Source organism: Meleagris gallopavo, chromosome 5 (assembly GCF_000146605.3).
Source record: "Meleagris gallopavo isolate NT-WF06-2002-E0010 breed Aviagen turkey brand Nicholas breeding stock chromosome 5, Turkey_5.1, whole genome shotgun sequence".
Lineage (NCBI taxonomy): Eukaryota > Metazoa > Chordata > Aves > Galliformes > Phasianidae > Meleagris > Meleagris gallopavo.
In genome coordinates this window covers 48,805,265-48,823,803 of record NC_015015.2, presented here as the reverse complement: position 1 = coordinate 48,823,803, position 18,539 = coordinate 48,805,265, and the positions used below count along the sequence as shown (strand labels likewise).

The window sequence follows — 18,539 nt, the reverse complement described above, 5'->3', positions numbered from 1 at the left end:
TGAGTGAGGGAAGGAGGGAGCGGGCCGGTCCTGCAGCCCGCCGCTGGGCGCCGCCTGCCTGGCTGCGGAGCGGGATGGCAGAGCCGGGGGGCAGCGTGGGGCTGCCAGGGATAGGCCGGGGGAGGCGCGGTGAGACGCCTTGTGGTCAGAGATAGGGGTCAGGTTATCTGTGTTAAGGTATCCCATCTCGGAATATGCTTTTAATAACGTGACTTTCGTGTAAGTAGTAACAAAACTGATAGGTGAGGAATTAGATTTCGTGAATGTAGTTAACGTAAATTCCGTTTTCACTGAATCACAAAATCGTTTGATTTGAAAGGGACCCTTAAAGGCCATCCAGTCCAACTGCCTGCACTGAATAGGGACACTCACAGCTCCACCGGGTGCTCAGAGCCGCGTCCAGCCTGACCTTGGCCGTCTCTAAGGATGGGGCATCCACCGCCTCTCTAGGCAACCTGTGCCAGTGCCTCACCACCCTTATTATAAGAAACCTTTCCCTTGTCTCAGACACACTGATTTGTTTCCATGTGTTTTCAATGAACTTCCCATTTTTTTCTTACGTAGCAAAAAGCCCTGCTGATGGTACTCCGAGAAGACCTGTTTTATCTGTCAGTGCGAGAAAAATTAAAGATAATGCAGCAGACTGGCATAACTTGATGATGAAATGGGAGAGACTGAATGATAATGGATTTACTACTGCCAACAAAATAGTCAACATGAAGATCAGTGAGCAGTAAGTATGCTGGTAACATATACCAGTAAAGACAGCATGAGGATTGCCTTACTGAGAAATTAATCTGTTTTCTTCACTATAAAGATTTTTTGGAGACTGAGGATAGAACAAGTCTGAGAGGATGAGTGAACTCTTAGATCAAACTCAGAAGCTGCACTTTTTGGTTCCATAAAACATTTACATTCAAATAAGATGTAAAGGTCTCATAAATACTAAAATAATCTCTTAAGGTAATAGCATTTGCGAGAAATAGAAAATGTTTATTACACTTACCCCAAGCATAATGGCTATTTAAAATACTTATGGAATGTACAAAATTAGAATCAAGTCCTACAAATCTGTGCCTACACAGAGATTTGTGATAGAGATGCAAGAGAGTTTCTTTACTCTTGTATATTCACACTGACGCCAATATTAGCAAATTTTACTAAAGTCAAGAGTTCAGCAGATTTTAAGAAAAATAGATCTGTTCTATATGGACAGAAGAAGTTATAACGGTGATGGTTTGAGAAAAAAAACCCAAAACAATAAAATAATTTTGGTAGAATTTTGTCATCATGCTGTGAAGAAAAACCTTCCAACAATCAGGGTTTTAAGAATTAGCTTCTGAACAGTCTGACAGGTGAACAGGTTTTGTTTGATAGAGTTCTAACAGACAGGCTCAGGAATATTTTACCTTAAAGGTGTCAGATGTTGCTCTCTCTCTATAGCTCCTCCCTCTGCTCTGTCAATGTTTACAGGAAAATAAAGCAAGAGAAGTGGGAGAGTCAGCAAGACAGAATAGCTCAGTAGCTACTCTGGTTCACGGTTAAATCTTAGCACAAACTGTCAGTGAAAGTGACTGTGGGAAGGTACCAGGCTGTTGGCTGGGCCAGTTGAAGCCTGGCATACATTCCCCCTCGTCAGGGACAAGGTAAAGTGGGAAAAAGTGCTATCTTAACATTTGTAAATGTTTTGAGTTTTTTTTGAGCACAGGCTCTAAAGTAGAGAGACCCCATGTTCTTCTGAAGTTTACCAACCTTAATTGCTGATATGGTTAGCTGCGTTCCTTTCTGGTTTTATGTAGAAATTCTCATGAACAGCCTCTGAGAGATTCTGCGGGACCAGATCACACGGACTTTAACTCTGCACAGCTTGAGTAAACCTGTGTGCTTGACTTACGTTTCTGCTTTAGATTTCAAGATAACAAACTGGAGATAACCTGTGATAACAGTACCACAGAATCTGAAAAGCCATCTCCAAAATACAACGAAGAACTGGACAATTGCTGTGCAGAGTTACTGGAGGTCTTAAAAAAAATGGTAATATTCATTTTTCAGTCTTAGAATTAGTATCAAGAGTTTTCAAGTACAACCTAAGAACATGATGTCAAGTATCTGTTGTAAGCATAAAATCAGGGATTTTTATTCATACTTCATTGCCTTCAAACCTTAATGATATAAATCCAGCATGCTCCATTTGTTTGATTGCTTGCTAGATTGGAAAGTTGTTTTTATATCTACCTTCTGCTTAAAATTCAAATCCCCACTTATAATGTTATTTATAGTGTGATCCTCTGAAAACAAGTCATATAATAATCCATTCTAAAAATGCACTTGATGTCTGTTTTCTTATCCCAAATATGCCCTCTGTTTAGAACAAAGTAAACAGCAACTTAAAGCACACAGTAGTGCTTTATCTGCCATGATATCCATTGCAGCTATCTTTGCTCAAACATTATGCAATTACACTTTCAGTCTGCCTACCACTACTTTCTGTGCAGAGCTCATTCTTTCTATAAGGAGTAGAGAAAGATAATTATTTATTCTGTCCACCTTCTTTCTGGATACATTGCCAGGAATTAATGTCATATTTCAGTTTGACAGGAAGTTTTTGCTCAGTACTGAGATGAAAAATTTTTAATAAAAAAAGTGACTTTTACTGCCTTTTTGGAGGATCATTAAAAAGATAATAGATAGGCTTTTTATACAAACAGGCTACCAGACCAGAATTTAGAATAAGCAGAAGCACTTAGATTTTCCTCAGATTGCACTCTGTGGGAAGAAGCAAGAGTAATTTGGGTGTTTTCCTTTTTATGCAAAATCAGAATCAGTAATTATCTGCAGCATCTGAAATTTTAGGGTATCTCATTAATTCTGCATATAAGCTCCAGCTTTGATTCCTAATTGGAGTTAAAAAAAAAAAAAAAAAAAAAAGTGGATTAGAAATGCTAAGACTAAGTAGAGTCTTCAGAAAGTGTTTAAAAAATGCTGAAGATTATAGTGACTTCACGTTCCTGAGATACTCATTAGTTTTATGTATTCGTTGTTTTCAGACAAAAATACAGCTGAAAATGGAAAAGCTCTCTTCGACTACCAAAGGAATCTGTGACTTGGAGAAGTTCCACCATGGAGCTGGGAGTTGCACAGCACCCCTGTTTCACACATGGCCCACAGCGTACTTCTGTAAGTAAATTATGGATCGTTTTAGATAAATGCACTTTGTTGTTGAAGTCATCCAACATAGGACTGGAAAATGCACCCTTTTATATCTGTTTATCCTCCCTTGGAGAGAGAAAGTATAGGAATCAGTCTTCTTTATAATTGACTAATCGATAAACACAGGAGTGCATTACTTGGTTTAGGATTACTGCTGATGACTGCTTGTATGAATTACCAAGCATTGTCTGACATGCAACCATTATAGCTTAGAACTGAGCTTGTCAGCAGCTTCCAGTGCCCGAGCTGCAACAGCCACATCTTTTGTAGAGAGAGACAATTTTGCAGTTTGGTAATGTTAAGCTGTTGGCTACAGACGGACCTGTTACTTGACACCGAAATGAAATCCTTGAATGCAAAGAACGAGATACTCTTCCGTTATTTCTCGGGCAAACAAAGAAAAGTAGCTCTTATCAGTATCTTATCAGTGTCAGTCAAGATAAGTAAAGAATGTTGTTTCTGTCTTCTGTTACTATCAATCTTTTTTGGATTCGCTTGGTTGCAAAAGGTACTGCTTCCTAACTGCTATTCTAGTATAGCGAAGCCTAACTGCATGCAAATCAGCTGGCTTCTCTATGCAGTGAAAGTCATGCCTTGTGAAAGCCCTGCTTCTTATTTCACTACCACAAGCCAGTGGGAATCTTACATACTAGTCTGTCAACTTGAAAGGTTAAGAATGATGATGACAACCAACTGCTGTCAAAACAGTCATTGTGACTGAATCATTTAGTGATGGTCTTCACTCTGTGAAGAATAAATCTTCTTGAAAGTAGCAATAGTTCACACTAAGTTAGAAACAAAAATCAGTCTCTCTTTACAATGTATTTATGTGGCTATTTGGCTATTTTTTTATTTTATTTTATTTTATTTTTTAGAAAATCAATCAAATAGATGGTTATATAAATGTATTTTAAAGCCACTATATATATTACTAGTGTAACTAGTAACAATATTAGTTTTTACATTATGCACTTCAAGTTTGGTCAGTTGTCCTGTTTCCCCGTTATTCTTCACTATTGGTGTTTCTTATTGGCAATCATGCATTGCTGAAGGGCTTGACAGCATGCGAGGACATTCTTTGGATTAGATAAAATCAGCAGTGACTGAAATTTGAAGTTCCTACATTAAGATAGCATTGCAAAATCTTAAATAACATTTCAGTTATTTAAAAGAATGGCTATAACTGCCCTGAAAACCAATACCACTGCTTGTTCTAGAATTAAAAGGGGATTCATATCAAAATAACTGGTGTTTAAAAGTATGTCCAGAAACTGACTAAAATATTCAGCATTTTATGCTTCAGTATACAACATTATTGACTGTATAAGAAATAAGATGTTTAAATGTGGGGAACAGCTTTTGTTATTTTAGTGATCAACATAGTACAGGTGTAATTCAGCATTAAGCAAACTGCTGATCTCTTACCATCAGTGGGCTTGTTTTTTTCAATCCATTTCAGATGAGGTTTCTCTGAAGCTCTCTGAAATGTACAAGAAGGAACTGCAACTCAAGCAAACAATCGTACAAGAAATTGCTCATTCTGCTAACCAGGATCTGATGATGGTCTATTTATCATCATGGTTATACCAGCCTTACCTTGACAACAGCAGCAAACTACTGCTTGAAGCCATGCTTCTGGAAACAGGGCACAGACAGTGCTAGAATTTCAAATGTTGCTCAACTTGCTCCTAATGATGCTTACATCAAACTGAAATGAAAATTGATAAGGCTCACCAAGTAAATTCAGTTTTTGTAAAACTTATTAAAAATATTTTTTGTATTTATTACTTTGTCTCAGCTGATATTCTTTTCTTCACCAGACAATCTGAGTTTGGTTGCTTTAATCCTTTTTAAGTATATGACAGAGGCTATGGGTAGGAGGTTGGATAGAGGCTTCATGGTTGTACAAGTTCTCCATAACGAGAGATGAGCACTTCTGTAGTGGTCTCAGGGAGGAGATTCAATGCACATAGATACCTGGAACAAATAATTAACTACTTTCCAAGTCTTGATGTTCTAAAATATCTACACTGTTGCTCTTGCCATAGAAATTCACTGCTGCTTGATGTGGGTTGTTTTTTGTTTTGTTTTGTTTTTGTTATTGTTGTTTTTAATATGACCGGTGTTCTTCTGCTAACAAGCACTGGTAGCTCAAATTCTTGTTTTCTTTTTTTGTGCTGCTTTCTGCCTTTCTTGGAAAAAGAGAGTAGAGAGTATGTTTGGGAAAAATAGTTAATGCAAAAGCTAACTGCTGAAAGGAATTCAGTAACATTATTTGCTTTCGTTCCTAAAGACATAATAATCCCTTTGCATACCACTGCATCAGACCTGGGTGCCACAGAAAAGCTGTGACACTTACCAAGCCTTTAATAACTGTTGGCTGTTCTTGCAAATTAGCACTTTTCAGCAAAGTGTATTACAACTTGGAAACTCTGCAGCTGTTCCATCATTCTTTATTCTACTTCAACCCCTGATATTTTGTGCATTTAGGCCTTTCTTACTTAAGATTAATAATCCAAATTCCTCCCTCTTAATGATTGCATATATGACCTGCTCCTTATATGAAATGTTGCTTTAGATCTTCCGTTTCACACCATTAAATAGCATTCCTAAGTGCTGTTGAATCATTGCTGTGCCCTAAAAGATGTTTGCCCTTGATTTCTCCCTGAAACAACTATTTGAACTAAAAATAATGTGAAGTGCACGCTGCTAAGAAGCGGCTATAGCAGCTGTGGTTTGATATGAGAAAAATCTCATTAACAGCAAGCGATTCTGGCACAGGTTTGTGATAGGAAAAATAGGGTGATTTGCTTAGCTAGTTCTGAGCTGAAACCTCATAGGCTTGGTAAGGGAAATGCAAAAGTTGCCTGCAGCAACCAAATGGACATACATGAATTGGAAGAGTGTTCTTCTGTGTTCGGAGAGATTGCTTCTGGCAGCTTAATAGTGTCCTATTCTTAGCCCAACTTTCTAGTGTCTAAAAAAGAAATTCTACTGTACCTCAAGAATGCAATCAATTAGGGAAAGCTTTGTTAGTTTTTAATGTTTTTCTTTGCAAGTGTTCCATGCAGCTGAACAGCCACCTTCATTTATTTGAGTAGGGCCAGACCCTTGTCACTATGGAAACACTTTCATACTTGGAAAATATTTTGCAAGGAAACAAGGTGGGTTCATTTACAGAATTGCTCTTTTAAGATGTGCATAGGTACATTGTATTTCGTACCATGAGAAGATCAATAGGGTATGAAAACAAGTTCTCATTTTCTGCACAGGTGGAAATTGTAGTTTGTTCTTATTTCTGAGAAGAACTAAGCTCTTCAGGAAGGAGTCTTAATGTTTGTGAATCCCTTTGCTCATTAGTTGCTATAGGACAGAAGATCGCTGCAAAATCATCACTGCAGAGATGCTTTTATATAAAGCTCATTGTTACATTTGAGCCCTCAAATGTAGTTATTAGACAGACAGTGTGGAAGAGTAGTAAAAAGGAATTGCTCACTGCTATCAAAGTCTCAGAAAGGCTGACAGAACTGTGCTTTGCATGGTATCTTCATTACCTCCTTTGTAACGACCATTATTACCTCCTGAAAAAGAAAAAATAAATCAAAAAACAAACAAAAATGCATCACAAAAATGAAACCAAAAGAACCTCCATAAAATTAAGAACCAGGCAGGATCCCACAAGCACATAATGACATCTTCCACAACCCCACAAGAAATGCAGTGTTCTGCCTAATCATAATTTGACTTTCTGTTCAAGCAAATAAATAAATGCAATATTATAGGGCAGATAGTTTAATCTCTAAATTGTCTCACTCTCTCATTTGGATTCCATGTTAGTATGTTTTTCCTTAATTGCTATGAATATTTGATTTAAGAACAGTTCTGCACATAATAGGTGCTTTTAGCTGATTTGTCCAATTATCTCAGTAGTTTCAATGAGTCAACAACTATATTGTATCTTATCATTTTCACTAACATCTGCAAGAGTTCACAAATAAAATTAAGATAATGGTCATTTAGGGCTAACCCTTTTTACCAGATAAGCTTTTTTTAAAAAAAAGTCAGTGGCTTGGACAACAAGCTGCGAGAAAGCATCCACAAAAATATCATCCAAGCATTAAATGCCACTTCACTACCACACAGGATAGCAGTAGATAATAAATAACATGAGAACTTTTAATCTCTGCATAGAGAAACAGGAATTACAGTCAAGGCTAAATTTTTATTATGATTAAACAGTACAGAGCACCGTAGAATAACTAGGAAGGCCAAAGCTTAGAATTTATGAGATGGAGGAAAAAAAGAAATATAAATCTAGGAAAAAGATAATACAAATCTAAGAATTAAAAGAGACCACCAGGCCCTAAAAGTTAAAAAGAATTTGTTATCCTGTTAAAGAAGTTCAGTAGTTTTGAACCTTCCCATTTCTGTCCAAGTAGCAGCAAGTGTTGAATGCACAGCTGACCATTAGGAAACATTAGCAAGAACACTTGAATACATTGCCAGTAGTTCAGTACAAATCAATTCTTGTTTGAGGCTATTTTTGTCTCTAACTCAGTGGATACACAGCCTAATGCTATTTAAATAAAGATCAGTTAGGTTGTCACATTGTTCCTGGAGTGCACAAGCATGGATTGTATTTGAAACCCCCATTTTTCCAGGCAGAGCTGTGCACGCCAAATCTAGATGCTAATATATTCAACCTAGCTTTAAGAAAGTGCAAAACAGCAGTTTTCTTGTAATCTCAACAGCACAGAAAATGCATACTTTCAAATAGCTTTTATTTTACCCATACACAGTTTGCCAGTACACAGCACATCACTGCCAAAAAGCAGTACAACTTACTGCATTTTTAGATGGCTAGAGAGAAAAGGAATTGCATTACAAAGGGGAATAGTGCAACAGCTTTAGGATTGACAGATTTCCACTTTCTATCCATCCCCCAACATATAAAGCAAGGAGAACAATGTTAATTTTAGAATTTTTGGTTGCAATTGTTTTAGATTTTTATAAACATAAGTTATAAAAAGTATAGGGCATAGAAACAGTTTACAAATAAGTTAAATTTCAGTTATCTCACTATTCACATTAGAAAAATATACATTTTATATAGTTGGTCTTTCCCAGAAGAAAGACTGTGTAGTATTCTAATTTATGGCTCCAATTCACTTTGTGAGAGCAGAACATCTTCACTTTGGCCATCTGCTTCCATTGCCAGTAGTGCTTCCACAGTTTCCAAAGGTATCCCATCAGGTGTGCGAATGTGCATTGTAGTACCATCAGAATCAGTTACAATAACAATACCTTCTGCCTGAGACAAAACAGCAGCATTGGGATGAGACAAAATAAGCCCATCAGAAGTCTGAATAAAAATCTGTTCATGTCCCTGAGTCAAAAAGTCATGGCTCTCATCAGTAATCTCAAAAGCTACAGTTTGATCTATAGTAACTGCATTCTCCAGCTCGTGTTGTCCCTCTGTCCCACAAGAAAATTCACTCATGTTACTGTAAGCGCAGTCATGGTTCACACCAGCAGACAGGGTGGTTTCCTGGACAGAATTCTGATGCAACTCAGCCTGAGCACCGTGTGGATAATTTATTGGCACATGTGTTGAAAAAGCTTTTTCCATTTCCTGCATCTCAGCCATACCAGCATCATGAAGTTGTTCAGATTGTCCTTTCAGAGCAAAATTCTGGTTTTCTTCTTGCGGTGCCTGACATTTTTCATTGAGACCATTTTCCTCACTCACTGCCAAGTTGGTGCTCTGAATGCCCACTGCATGCTCTGAGACAGAGTTGCAGGGTTCAGCAGCTGACAGTCCACCTGCTGTGTTCTGACTCACCATATGTGCTTCAGCTAATTCTGGTGAACCTCCGGCTTCTACAGGCAATACAATTTCAGTATGTAGCAAAGATGTGTCAGCTGACATACCTGGTCCCTGTCCATCTACAGGTTGGGAGTACTCTATCCTCGTTTCCACAGTCTGAGAGAAGGTACCTGAATTTTCAGCATTGATTCTAACTTCTGAATCAACAAGTAAATTATGTTCCTCCTCTGCAGGTAATATGCTTCCAGTTGTGCAGCAAGTGACATGTCTGTCTTCTGAAAGCAGGATTTCTCCATTTAATGGATTAAGACCTGAAAAGTTGCAAGAAATATAGTTTTGTTGGGTAGTCTAATACTGCATGTCCAAAATATTATTTTTTCAGTGATAATTTTGGAGGAAATGCTAGACTGCTTTCCTCTCTCAAATTAGCAAGCCGGAAGCATTTTCTATAGAATTTCAGAGCACTTTGGAGTGAGGGGGCCAGCATAACAATACTCAAGGTATTTTTTGGATTGTGAAATATTATTGTGTATTTCAATATGAAAGAACCTCAAATAGAAGTAGCATTTTTTTCCTGTTAATCTTCAAAACAGCCTAGGCTGAAAGTCAGATTTTATCTTTTTTCCCCATCTGGCATACAGCCAGTAACACTGAGCAATAAAGAACGTGGCACAAGGCTGTCAGTTGCTCATCCTCATAAGCATTAATAAACTGACAGAAGCTTTTTAACTTGATTAAAATTCTGTTGACAAGTCAAGCTTTTGAAGATTCAGAGAAGTCAAATTACTATGTGGCTAATGAGCTGTGCTAGCAGATTCAGGACCACACTCAGCCTGAGACAGAAAGGGCAAAACAACAGGAATTTAGTTTGTTTTGCCACTTGTATGACTTGGACTAAGGGCTCTCAAACACAGCAGGTAGCTGAACAATAACTGCTAAGTAGCAGGAGATTGAGCTGTCAGTTTTTATAACTGAAGATCAAAAGGAACAAAGGTAATTTTTGTTATGGAAGATATCATGGCACAAAAAAGGAAACCTAACAACTCTAAAAGGACTATTTTAACTTTTTGTACTGTAAACTAACAGAAGCCTACCAGCCTGTGCAAGTGAAACAATTCTTTTAAAACAAAAACAACAACTTAACCCACAACCTCATAGCTCAGAAGAAAACTGTATGATAAGAAGAAATAAGCACTATCATGCAGAGAGCTTTTCAGAGAAACAAAATTAAACTGAGGGGGTGAAGTGGAATGGGGAAGTGGGTAACAACACAAAAACAAACAAGAAGGCAACCCTAACAAAGACATGCAAAGAGCAAAAGAAAAGCAGCTCATAGCAACATCAAAAAGATAGGTACAAAACAGAGATGGAAACGGTACACATTTTACTAGAGATGGGTAAGAGCTGGAATCCTTCACAACAGTGAACACAATGCCTCTGAATAGTGAAACGCTTTCAGATTAAAGACCAGTGGAGTATGGGGAGATTACAGGTGGCAACAATCTCACTCTCCTCTCTAACCCACTGTTTGCCTGCCAACCTGAGGAGCCAGAGTAGTAAAGACAAGGGAGAAAAATAAGGACATAAAAAAAGACCATAACAAAAAATACTGTCTTAGTGCCAGCCATTAGCTCCTGCACCTCCCTTGGGATACAGGATAACCTCCAGTTCTTCCCCTCCCCCAGGTCCACAAAGCTCAGATGATTCCACCCCTGCAGTCCGCTCAGGCAGCAGGAAGGGCATACACATTGCTTCCTCTTCTGCTGCTCTCCCACTGCTAACACAAAGGTTGTGCACCATCACCACTCTGAGGGACAGTGCAGACAGGAAGCGGGCAGGAAGCACATGGAAGAAGAAAGTACTATTCTCTCAATGCTGCAGTAATATCCATGTGCACATTATTGTGCATTTAGAATTGAGCTATTGCTGTGCTGTGCATCATTCTTAACTTCCCCTCTTGTCAGTGAGGACTTTCCAGTAAAAAAGCTGCTTTTGAAGAACCTGGGAAGCAAGTTGAGAAATGAAACCTTAGGACAAAAACCACCGTAGCTTGAAGAACAAAGATTCATTCAGCTCCTCCATGAACACAACAGAATTGGAAAACATGAAGAGGTTACCATCTTTTTCAAAGAGTGTACATAAATTTCCACTCTTTTCTTTCACTTCATCTTGACTGGAATAAGCATTATTCACATTCTCCATTACGTCTTCTAACTTGGTCCTTTTGGCTGATGGCAACAGTTCCTCCCCTGAGCTCTGTCAATACAAGAGATAATTAACTGGCTGCCACCATAACAGCTAACAATATTGGAAAAGAAAACAAGCTAACTAGGCACTTCACAGCACTACTATCCTTGAAAACAAGATTTTGCACTGAAGTAAGAACTTCCTGAGCAGAAAGAATTTAAACACAGTTCTCATACTTTGCCAAACTACCACTGATAGATTTTGATATTTGGTAGAAACAAACCAGCTTAGCATTAATATCAGAGTTTCTCTTTAGACTTTGTGGTTAGTTGTATTGCGTGACACCTGCCATAAACTCTCTCCGACTTCAGTAAATGGCTGTGAACAACTTGTCCAGGATTGTTGGCTTAATGAAGAACAGATCAGCTCAAATCTAACCACAGGCAGAAAATGGAAGAGTACCAATCTTATTTGTCCACCACCAGAAACAACTCCAGATTGAATAAAACAGTTGAGGGAAAGGACCATAAGGATATGACTTTCAAGAAAATGAAATAGAGCACACCCTGCTCCAGCTTTCAAGAAACAAAATCTGGTAAACTGACTTGTTAGAAAGAAAGCAACTATTTTCACGCACCTCTACCAACCAATTATTAGTGCAAAAGCTTGCTCAATGCCCAAGCCTGCCATAGGTAAGCTCTTATTGATTAGAGAAGTTATAGAATCTGAGGATCCTTCTTATCATGGGGCCCATGTACTGCCCCATCAACAGGATTCTTCTCTGTATCATGACATTACATGTAAACCTTTGAGATTCTGTCTCCAGTATTACAGAGCATTAATGCAAAGTACATCTTTAATCTGCTAGTTCACATACTCTGCTGTGACACCACAGTAGAATATTCACTTGACTATTTACAAACCCTCACTTTAATACAGGTCAGATAATACTAGTATGATTTCTACAAACTTATCTATTTTAACAAGCTTTAATTTGTTCTGGTTCCATTTTTAGTTTTCACAAAAGCATTCCATACCTCAGCTAACCGTTTCTGTCCCAGTGTCTCCACAGGCACTTGCTCACTAACCATTTTAATTATACATTGTGAACAAGAGTCTACACCTTGCATCTTTTGTTCGCCAGAGGTTATTTCTGTAATTCCTAGTGATTCAGCAACCTGTAAAAATAGTTACAGGAAAAAATAAGTGAAAGCTAGTCTCTCCAATCTCAATACATTTCTTCAAACTGAATTAGAAGTACAGAATTTCAGTCTGACAGCTCAATTAAGTATTTAGCCTGCTATGTTTTCTACTAAATTCCAAATTAATAGAATATTTGAAAGTGAATATTAACAGGTAAACTCAAAGAATTACAAGTACATTGGTTATATATAGAACCCAGGATTGGTTACTAAGAGCAGAGCTTAATAGAGAACTCTGTGTAGGTTCTTCATTACTTGAAAAAAAAAATATTTAAGTCTTCCTATTTTAAAGGATCTGTTAGAAGTTTATCTGTATTTTCCACATTCTCTTTTCATCTTTATGTAAGTATGCTATGATACGACCTCTCTGGGCTGTTATCTTTTAAAGAGTATATTCCATATTAAAAAGGCATGTTGAAACCGAAGAAAAGCAAGAAACAGGTTCCATTTTGGGACTGACAGCATCAACAGCATCCTTTTACTCGGTGCACCTTCACTACTCCAAACAGAAACATCAATGGTAATCGGCCTCAAAACAGCCAGATGAGCAGGCAGTAAATCTAGGAAGTTTTTCAGTACGTAGAGTGAACATGGTGACTTATTAAAAAAAAAAAGAAATAGTAACTGCAACTAACAGCCCACACAGGACTTCGCTTCTTAACCGGGATTATTATAAGAGCCAGCATTCTCTCTCTACCTCTTCTACTCTGAGTTTTCTGTATGTTCTCTCATTGTGGTTGCAAGTTCAGTGCAGAGGTACCCTAACAAGCACATCATCAGAAATTTTGTTGGAGGTAATATGGAAAACAGTGTTTTTGCTACTGAAAACAGAGAAGGGAAAACAAAAATATGTTAAGTACAAAGATCTGTTTTATTCCAATCAGGAGGAATACAGACTAAGTAAAGGATAAACAGATCCATATTAACACAAAAAAAAAGTACTTTCTAGACACAACTGCATACACAATGAATCTGCAGTTATTGAAATAGCAGTTTGTAATTTCATTAACTTATTCTCTAACTTTTGTATTTGCTAGTATGACTGAAGTGCACAGAAGCATTCAGTTTGTCCTCATTTTGCAATGAGACCACGGATCCTTTTAAATCAAGATCGCTCATTTTAAATACAGCCCTTTCCCTCCTAACTAAATATCACAGTATACTTCTAATGTTGAACACACCCTGCAGTAATGTGCAGCTTCATAGTGCTCTAAATATACACAGGTATCAGAAATCAGCACTGCTAGAACTGATGTTATCTTTTTTTTTTTAATATATATTTCTAGTTATATATGTGTTATCACATACTAGAACTATAGTTTTATTATGGATTTCTTTCTCTCTTTGCTTGGTTATTGTACTTTTTAAACACTACCACTTTTGCTCATCAGAAAACATGTTTTGTTCAAGTAACTTTACCAGGATAAAAAAAAAATTATCAGAGAAAATATTAAAAAAAATCTAAAAATAGACAAAAAAAAAATCCCAGTTCCAAGCAGAGCATTTTGTTACCTTAGCATCTTTTATTTCAATAGGCTGCTGGCAGCTCAGAAAATCAGAATTACTGAGGTAATCATAAGCCATTTTCTTTACCATATTATGCAACTCTTCAAATTCTCTATACACATCAGGGAAGTAAGCTTTGGCTGGACAACCTTTTTCAACCTGGAAGAGAAGAAATGTGTTGTTTCCCCCTGTATATTTCAAATAACATGAAAGAAAAATCTTTTGTTTTGTTCAACGTTTAAAAATACTATCAGTCAATCAAGACTATGGAATTTTCAGAAACACCACTGAACCAAGCAGCAGAGTTAGGCTTTCAGTAAGACCCATCAACATTTTGCCTGTGTAAAACTGAAGTGATACCTAGAATATCAATATTCTGCACAATTCTAACTTAGAAAAACCAGATACATTACTCATGGAATCTTTTTGTGTCTATCAATGAAAGCCTCCCTAAAATAATTCATATATTTACATTAAGAAGATAAAATAATAATCTCACCTTCATCAACAGGAATTCATACACTGTAACAAGCTCTGTAAGACGTGGGAGAACCAGCTCCATCAAGTCTTCATTATCACACTGTTGTATTAGCTGTCGAAAGCCATAATGAGTTTATTAGAGCAAAGTAGCCTACAAAGTTAATGCAGCCCACATTCAGAAATAAAATAGTGCTGCTTTTCTGTAGGATACATGAAGGTACCTTACACTACAGTGATTTCTTTCTCTGTTTCAAATAGACAACACACAGGTTCTCAGTCCTATAAGGCAGCTGCTATTAAAAAATGCAAGCTAGGAGTAGGCTTGCCTTTTGGAAAAAGGCTGGAGGAAAGGATATACATACTGTATGTTTATGCAGCTTAGAGAACGGAGGCAAACGTAACACCAAAAGAGGAGAAAAAGGAGAAATACCTCAAAACAGTTACTACCCATGTTTACAGACAACACTCAGTCCCATAAATGTTGCAAACTCGGAATAGGAACAGAGGTGATGCACAGTAGTAGCTAGCAACTTCTTCAGAAGAAATCCTTCAGAAGAAAAGCAAGAGTATATCTACACGTCAAAAGACTCTTTCTACAGAGTTCCCATTTTCCCTTTTTTTCCTCCCTTAAAAGCCATCATTAATATTTTCTTCTTAGAAAATGCCTTAGGCTTTCATCAATAGACAGGAATGTCAACTGTCAATCCTTTTGAAAACGAATCTTTGCACTAATTCAAAAACTAAAACCAAAACGACTGGGAAAAAAGATACTTATGAAATAATTGCAGAAGAGAACCATACCTCTTTTAACCTAGCTCTTCTTCTGAATACATTGCGCTCTGTTGACACACTACTAAGGGGCTTTGAAGGGGACTGACCAGGTCTGCTAAGCCTTCCAGAACACCTGGATCTTCCACCCATCCTCGGTCGACCGCGTCTCTTTGGTCGTCTGGGTCTTCCAGGTCCTTTTGCTGTTATGGGCCCCCGTTGTCCTGAACTGCTTTCATTCTGTTGTTCTGCCAACAGTTTTCTGCTTTCTGCAGACTTGCAAGTCTTAATTAAAAGAAAACAAAAGTCTTTTCTCATCATTTTAAACAGTGCTTTAAGTACAGCATCATTTTATAATGAAATTCTTAGTCTGGGCAAAAAATAAATAGGATATTAAACAAATGCAAGGCTGAATACAAGCATAATTTCAAAGGTCTCATTTGTTTTCCTCTATTTATCCATGTACCAGCTTTGGTAAACCTGATATTCTTTCTAGAAAACCTTTGCCTGACCAAGAACATTATATGTGTTTATATATATATATATATATATATATATATATAAATATATATATATAAAAAGCAATGAGTTACAGTACAAACTTTGAGAATTGGTGTTTTCCAGCTAAAGATTGCAGGTACTACAGCAATCTAGCAGTCACTAATAGTACTGAGATTGCCTGAAGGAGATTTTCCATCATCTTGCATGAAATGAATGCTGCACAGGGAAACAAATACATAATAATGCAGACAGCTGAGTTCAGTATTCTGTGCTTCTCTCTTTTTCCAAAGATGACAGAATAGTGTAGGGAATGAGGGTTGTATTCGCTGCATTGGAACTCTGACCTACAAATTTTCATGTTTCTGACTTCTGTTTTACCAATAAAAGTAAAAAATGGGATGCTGCTACATCTAAAAGATTACACAACAACTACCTCAAAAACTGCATCAGCTCTTGCTACAAACTATTAGTTAGGAGGTAACTTCACTTGGAAGAGAAGCTTTGAGTTGGCCAGCTTAAAACATCACAGAAAAAATGCCACTGAAGTAGCTTCCAGCTCAGAGAGTCAAGATGAAAGTACTCAGTTCACACAGGTAAGCTAAGCCTCACTTTCAACACTTGCTCTAGGAAGAGCCGCAGTTCACTCTGATTCCAAAGAAGTTTCACCACAGAAAATCCTCTATTTCAGTAACAGAAATTGATAAAGTAGTTGATGCTTTGCTGTCTGTCATGCAAAAGGCACATTCAATGTTAGCATTCTTCTCTGAGTGGACAAGAAAAGGCTAGTAATGCAGACCTGCAGACCGTATGTTAGAAATCCAGTAACAAAGGTTCAGAGGCATTATGTGCCTCTGCAGGAACACTATTCCTGATGCAATTTCAAAATAACTGAGTTGTCATCTCTTACGAGCTTTTTAATCAGCAATGTGTTTAAGTTCGCAGATTAGTAAATATTACTGAGCAGTACAGACTTGTATGTTTAACTAACAAGATGTACAAGCGGATTCACATGTATTTGTATCTCTACCTTCAGTCTTAAAAAACACCGTTGTCAGTAGGAACTCAGATGAATGAGTGCAGTATGCAGCTATTAAACTGCCCTTCTGATTTCTACAAAACTGACAGCTGTAACACACTTTACCTGTTCAACCTGTGAGCCAGCAGTTTCTTCCAAATTGGTAGGTAGTGCATTTTCATTATTTAAAGTGACAGCAATGGAATTCAAATGCACTGGACTCATAATTTCCTCTCCTATTCCGCAGAGATTGTCCATAGATATACTTCCATTAGGTTTATTTAAGGGTGTTTTTTGAGGTACAGACTCTAGCTGTCCATGACCAGGGTTAAGTTTATAATGTCTTGCTAATCCTCCTTTTCCTATATAGGACTTTTCACAAGTCTGACACTTAAACATTTTGGGTTTCAGATTATAATTTGAAGAATTGAACAATGCGTCCTTTCCCTTCACCTTTCCTTCTTCATCATCTTCTATAATCAACTCAGAGTAGTCGTCAGAATCAGACTGATGACTATCAGCCAAATCCTCCATTTTAATGAATTTATAATCTTTAGCCTTGTACTTTGGAGGGCGTGAAATCCGTCCAGAACGAGTTTTCACTTTCAAAGACTTTTTTAGCTTGTCATCTTTTTGTTTTTTTTCAAGGCATGGCATCAGAGTGTTTGTTGAGCTGGCTGCAATATTTGAAGACCTTGCAGGTGATACTGTGGCACGTGCAGTTTTCTGTCCGTTTAGCACCTTACTTGTAGGAATCTTGTTCACAGGCACTGATCCATGAGACGGTAAAGGTTTCTGCATAAGCAACTGAACTGGAGACTCAGAAGAACTATGCAGGAAAAGCTGCTGCTGCTGCTCAGGTCCTGTAACAGGCTGTATCTTAATTATCTGGGGATTAATAATGCCAAGTCCTGGCATGCTAGAATTTCTACCAACAGACTGACTCAGCATTACAGTTTTGGACTGGATTGGTGCCAAGGATGGCACTGGCCTTTCTGTTTCCTTCATCTGTCCTGGCTGAACTTGAACACAAATGGCTTCCAGCTGCTTTTGTGGAAAAAAAGGAAGAGCTGAGATTACACAAATACCGCATTTGTTAGGTGAACATGGTATTTACCAATATGACACATATATACCTTTAAAGGAAGGCATAAAGAAATGAGCACACATCCTTCAATTTCCATTTCAATGCATCAAAGCACTGATTTAATGTCAGAGCACAGATTCTCTTCCTTCAAGCTATGGCTTTCCTGCATGTTCAGCAATGTAACTGCTGTCAACTAAAGCATGTAAAGTCTTCTCCCAGGTCACACCGCAGCACTGTTTCCAGCAAGCAGGCCGGTTCTGGGACAGCAGCAATGCCATCATCCAGGCACATCTGTAACCTTCACTGAAACAAGTGCAGGAGAACTACAGCCTGTAACATGATGCAGGCCGAATGCCAGACCCAGAACACACAGCACTTACGTGCTCCGTTCAAGAAAACTTTATGACGACCGGTACCACACGCTCCATGCTTCCTCTTATCCCTTCCTTCCTATTCTCCCCTCTTCCAAGTTCCTGCCTTAGCTCTGCCCAATCTCCCACTGGCTCCTCTCCCCCGAGGGAGCAGGCAACCGCCTGCCTTATCCTAGGGTGGAAAATCATTAAAACTGGAGATGTCTTAAGACCACCCAGTCCAACCCCGGCCCATCCCCGCTGACCACGTTCCTCGGCGCCACCTCTCCACGGTTCCCGGACGCCTCCACGGACGGTGACTCCCCCACCTCCCTACGCAGCCCGTACCGCCGCATCGCCGCGCTTTCTAAGACCTCCTTCCCGCCCCAGAGCGAGGCGGTTCCTC

The 18,539-nt window shown here is 38.2% G+C and overlaps 2 protein-coding genes across 6 annotated transcripts in view; one reads left to right on the top strand and one right to left on the bottom strand.

Annotated features, from left to right (window-relative positions):
- Positions 1-521: 521 nt before the first annotated feature.
- On the top strand, positions 522-4,997 carry CINP (cyclin dependent kinase 2 interacting protein). The gene is made up of 4 exons (XM_010711931.3): positions 522-733; positions 1,908-2,034; positions 3,048-3,177; positions 4,670-4,997. The coding sequence occupies exons 1-4, from the start codon at positions 537-539 to the stop codon at positions 4,870-4,872; spliced, it is 657 nt and encodes a 218-aa protein (XP_010710233.1). The 5' UTR covers positions 522-536; the 3' UTR covers positions 4,873-4,997.
- A 2,977-nt stretch (positions 4,998-7,974) lies between these two features.
- ZNF839 (zinc finger protein 839) overlaps positions 7,975-18,539 on the bottom strand; it is a 13,569-nt gene continuing 3,004 nt past the window's right edge. Inside the window, exons 1-8 of one of the 5 annotated variants that reach the window (XM_019615881.1) lie at positions 17,833-18,533; positions 16,823-17,743; positions 15,214-15,465; positions 14,432-14,524; positions 13,939-14,091; positions 12,262-12,402; positions 11,155-11,293; positions 7,975-9,348 (exon numbers count right to left, since the gene is read on the bottom strand). In XM_019615881.1, coding sequence (XP_019471426.1) covers positions 8,363-9,348; positions 11,155-11,293; positions 12,262-12,402; positions 13,939-14,091; positions 14,432-14,524; positions 15,214-15,465; positions 16,823-17,743; positions 17,833-17,880 — 2,733 coding nt within the window. In that variant the 5' untranslated portion in view covers positions 17,881-18,533 and the 3' untranslated portion in view covers positions 7,975-8,362. Of the gene's footprint in view, positions 9,349-11,154; positions 11,294-12,261; positions 12,403-13,938; positions 14,092-14,431; positions 14,525-15,213; positions 15,466-16,822; positions 17,744-17,832; positions 18,534-18,539 lie in introns of those variants that run through there. The other 4 variants (XM_019615883.1, XM_019615882.1, XM_019615885.2 and 1 more) reach the window with 4 other exon arrangements.